General features: G+C 38.1%; 1 protein-coding gene across 1 annotated transcript; it reads left to right on the forward strand.

The window, feature by feature from the left end:
• The first annotated feature begins 1,019 nt into the window (after positions 1-1,019).
• Positions 1,020-2,246, forward strand: LOC132552540 (acetylcholine receptor subunit alpha-like). Its single transcript, XM_060216717.1, has one exon. It carries the CDS (start codon positions 1,020-1,022, stop codon positions 2,244-2,246), a length of 1,227 nt encoding a protein of 408 aa, XP_060072700.1.
• The last annotated feature ends 1,477 nt before the right edge of the window (positions 2,247-3,723 follow it).

Here is a 3,723-nt window from a genome sequence, read left to right on the forward strand (position 1 = left end):
GGAACACAATCCGCGCACTTTTGTGTTGACAATGATTGTGCAAAGCAACTATAGCAAATATCACCTTTGTGTATTGTATCTGTTACCTGACGTCACGTTTCGTTAGTCCGTGTCAATGGTTATATAGAGTGTCAATATGGCACCTGACTGATTGCTCAATATCTGCTTCCGATTGCTCTTCCGAGTGAATTTTAAGTTTTAATCGAATTTTTCTGTTCATTGAATGATTTCAGAGTATCGATTAAAGTTTTCCAATCCTAATGATATTAGATAAACTTGTATGCTCGGCTCGTATCAACATTACGCAATTCCTACCTTTGAATCAGAGCGCTGTGAATTCCTTCGCGCGTTCTGGAAATAACAACACGCCATCAAGTCCATATGTACTGGTCTCTATCTTCCCGAGTGTGTACCTCCTCAACTAAGGGCGACAACTCTTGATTTAAAATGCTATCATCTGTTCTTGTAGGTCGTATTGACGGAAAGAAACATTCGTAAATCTAATTACATATACGTTAGGTTACAACAGTGCAAATAAAGGTATATATGTTCTCCATGACAACAGCCTATCGTGAAAGCCAAAACGACAACAGAATGGATAGTTTGAAAACTTATAGAAGTTTTTTTGTTTTGTTTTGTTCATGATCCTTCCGTTGACAAACAGTTAGCAAGTAGTGACAAATAGACTTAGCCGATTAAGAAATTGTGTAGATAATTTAGATTTTCACGTGTTGATGTAGGTATCTACAGTATATACATATATCTCAAAAATCGGCAAAGGACATGGGTTTTATACATGTATATGTAATGAGTAGTGCACATATACATCCGAGTAAAATTTTCATTCAATGAAATTTAAATCAATATTCACATATCGAAGTCCCGCTATATCGAACTTTTTGACTTGGTCCCTTGAAGTTCGAAATACCGAAGTTTTACTGTATATCTATTCGTTTTCTAGAAATATTTATTATTTGATTTTCCGTCTTTGTAGATAAACATCTCCTCTTCTTGGAACGATGCGGGACTTCGTGTTAGTGTTTTTGTTGGTGTACAGTGCCGTGGAGCCAGTTTTGGGCAGCCATGGCACGATTGACGACTGGATCAGACTTACCGATTCTCTCTTCTCAAATTACACAAGTGAAGTCCGTCCGGCGTACAACTTCAGCGAAACTGTAACAGTTGACGCGTGGATGTTTCTACTCTCCATATTGGACTTCGATGAAGTGGCAGGTGTTATCACAATGAGCGCTGGAATGGGAATCACGTGGACAGACTATCGTTTGAAATGGACGCCGTCTGACTACAACGGTATGGAAGAGATTCTCATTAATTCATCTCGAGTCTGGAAGCCCAAACTATACATGATCACGTCTGCTGACGATTTGGAACAATTTGGAGCAGAGGAGTTTGATGTTCGTGTGAACTACAACGGAACGTGTTCGGTCTTCCCCGGAAAACTTTTGAAGTCTAGTTGCTCTGTCGATATGACACGGTTCCCTGTCGACTCACAAATCTGTGAGATGTTAATGTTATTATGGGGTGTATTCCCGAACGAGGTAAAACTAATCTACACATCGAAAGAAATTGTTTTAGCATATTATTCCGTCAATGGTGAATGGGAAATTGATCAGACTTCTGTCTATCAGTACATGGGGTTTGGGTCACCGTCCCAAACCGTTGCCTTTACACTTCACATGACCCGAAGATCAATGTACTTCATCATATCAATGACAATCCCCGTGCTGTTGTTATGCTTCCTTAACCCGTTCGTGTTTCTCCTGCCGGCTTCTTCAGGGGAGAGAATATCCTACACCATCACTATGTTTCTCTCCCTGGCTGTCTACATGACACTGATAGGAGACAACCTGCCTAAGGTGTCAGAAAACATGGCTGGGATGTCCTATTTCTTGCTAATAGCATTGATATACAGCAGTTTGCTCATTTTACTGACAATATTTACACTTAGATGTGAAGCCGTTTCCGATGTCACGAAATTTCCTCTGTGGTTAAGACGGTTGACGCGCTGTTTCAAGCGAAAAAAGAACAAAGTTACTTACAACAAGTCCGGGAATGCTCAAGATATGAATGACAATGACCAGAAGGAAGGTGCGAGCAACACAAACGAGGATTCACTCGTGTCCAAAAGTGACGTCATGACTTTAATCGACGTATCATTGTTTTTAATCTCGTTTATAATGATACTGATTGCCGCAATCTGGTTTCTTGCGCGATACTATGGTTGATTGCTTTAAAAACTTAAATTATTTTTTATCGTTCCAGCACGATATCGGAAATTCTATTTTTAGAATGTGGATACCTTTTCGGTCGATGATAGTTGTAACCTGGAACATTTTTTTTTCAGTTTGCACGCTACGACATACGTGTATCATTTACAATCAGTCAATCATTGATGATTATATACAACTGAATCGCCTTGACGGTTCAAAGACGTTATCGCTATACCTATGTATTGTGTTTTGTACGCATAATGAATGTCACAAGTTTAATGTAACCTAGAGCGTTTTCTATTGGCTGCGCTATTCAGATTTTGAATGTGACGTCATGACATGGAAAACGATGTAAAATAATGAATTGAAAATGGCTGACTTCGGTTGAGTATGGCCTTTACATGTCGACTTTAATTGAAATCGTTTCAATGTTACTTTTTTGAGTTATGTAATAAACAGAATCTTAAATTTGTTGTCATTCCATTTGAGATTTTGTCGTCGATTTTTTTTTGTTCGTTTTTTCTTGATTTGAAATAATTTATTTCTTAATGTTTTGCTCTTCAACGTTTTTACCGGTAATCAGTCTGAGTCCGGATTTTGTTGATTTGCTTTCGATAAATCCGTCTATCGTTTTTTTCTTGATTTAGGGGTGTTCAAAATTAGATGTGAGTCTGCTTTTGCGTACATGTATTTATGCCTAACTTTTAGGAAACTTATAAATACACGATATATGTTTATACACGTGTTTTTTGTTTACACTGAATATTGTTTCTGTTTTAGTTTTTTTTTTTGTGAAAATTTAGAATAAACTGAAGTTGATGATAATAATTACATTGTTTGTTTACTTTGTAAATTTAAATCTAATAATCTATCAGTTATAACATGTGGGCAGTTTGGTTTCTGTAGAAATCTGGTGTCGACAATGAAGCAGAATACGCTTACTCTTCCGGAACACCTGGTTTATTTCTTTCTTCGTTTGATCAATTTTTAGATTCTGTTAACATGTTGATTTGGTTTGTCTAACGCTTTCAGGGTTAGTACACATGTACCAAGATTAAAGTAGTAGAAGTCATTATTTGGATTGACCTTGGATAATAACGAAGATAAAAAAGAAAGACACACACACACACACACACACACACGCACACGCGCACGCGCACGCACACACACAATCACACATACACACAAACCACCACCACCACCACACATACACACAAACCACCACCACACACACACAAACACACCCTCACACACCAACACACACACAACCACACACACACACACCACCACCACCACCACAACAACACACACACCAACACAGAGAGAGAGAGAGAGAGAGAGAGAGAGAGAGAGAGAGAGAGAGAAGGAGAGAGAGAGAGAGAGAGAGAGAGAGGTTATACACTATGGTATGTTAACACAAGGTTTATCATTATTGCGTCGCAAACATTTGACAAACAAATAACATTAGAACACATTATTTCTTTTGTAAAAC

This window comes from Ylistrum balloti, unplaced genomic scaffold (genome assembly GCF_031769215.1).
Source record: "Ylistrum balloti isolate Yb309-2 unplaced genomic scaffold, AGI_CSIRO_Ybal_v1 Utg370254, whole genome shotgun sequence".
NCBI classification, from domain to species: domain Eukaryota; kingdom Metazoa; phylum Mollusca; class Bivalvia; order Pectinida; family Pectinidae; genus Ylistrum; species Ylistrum balloti.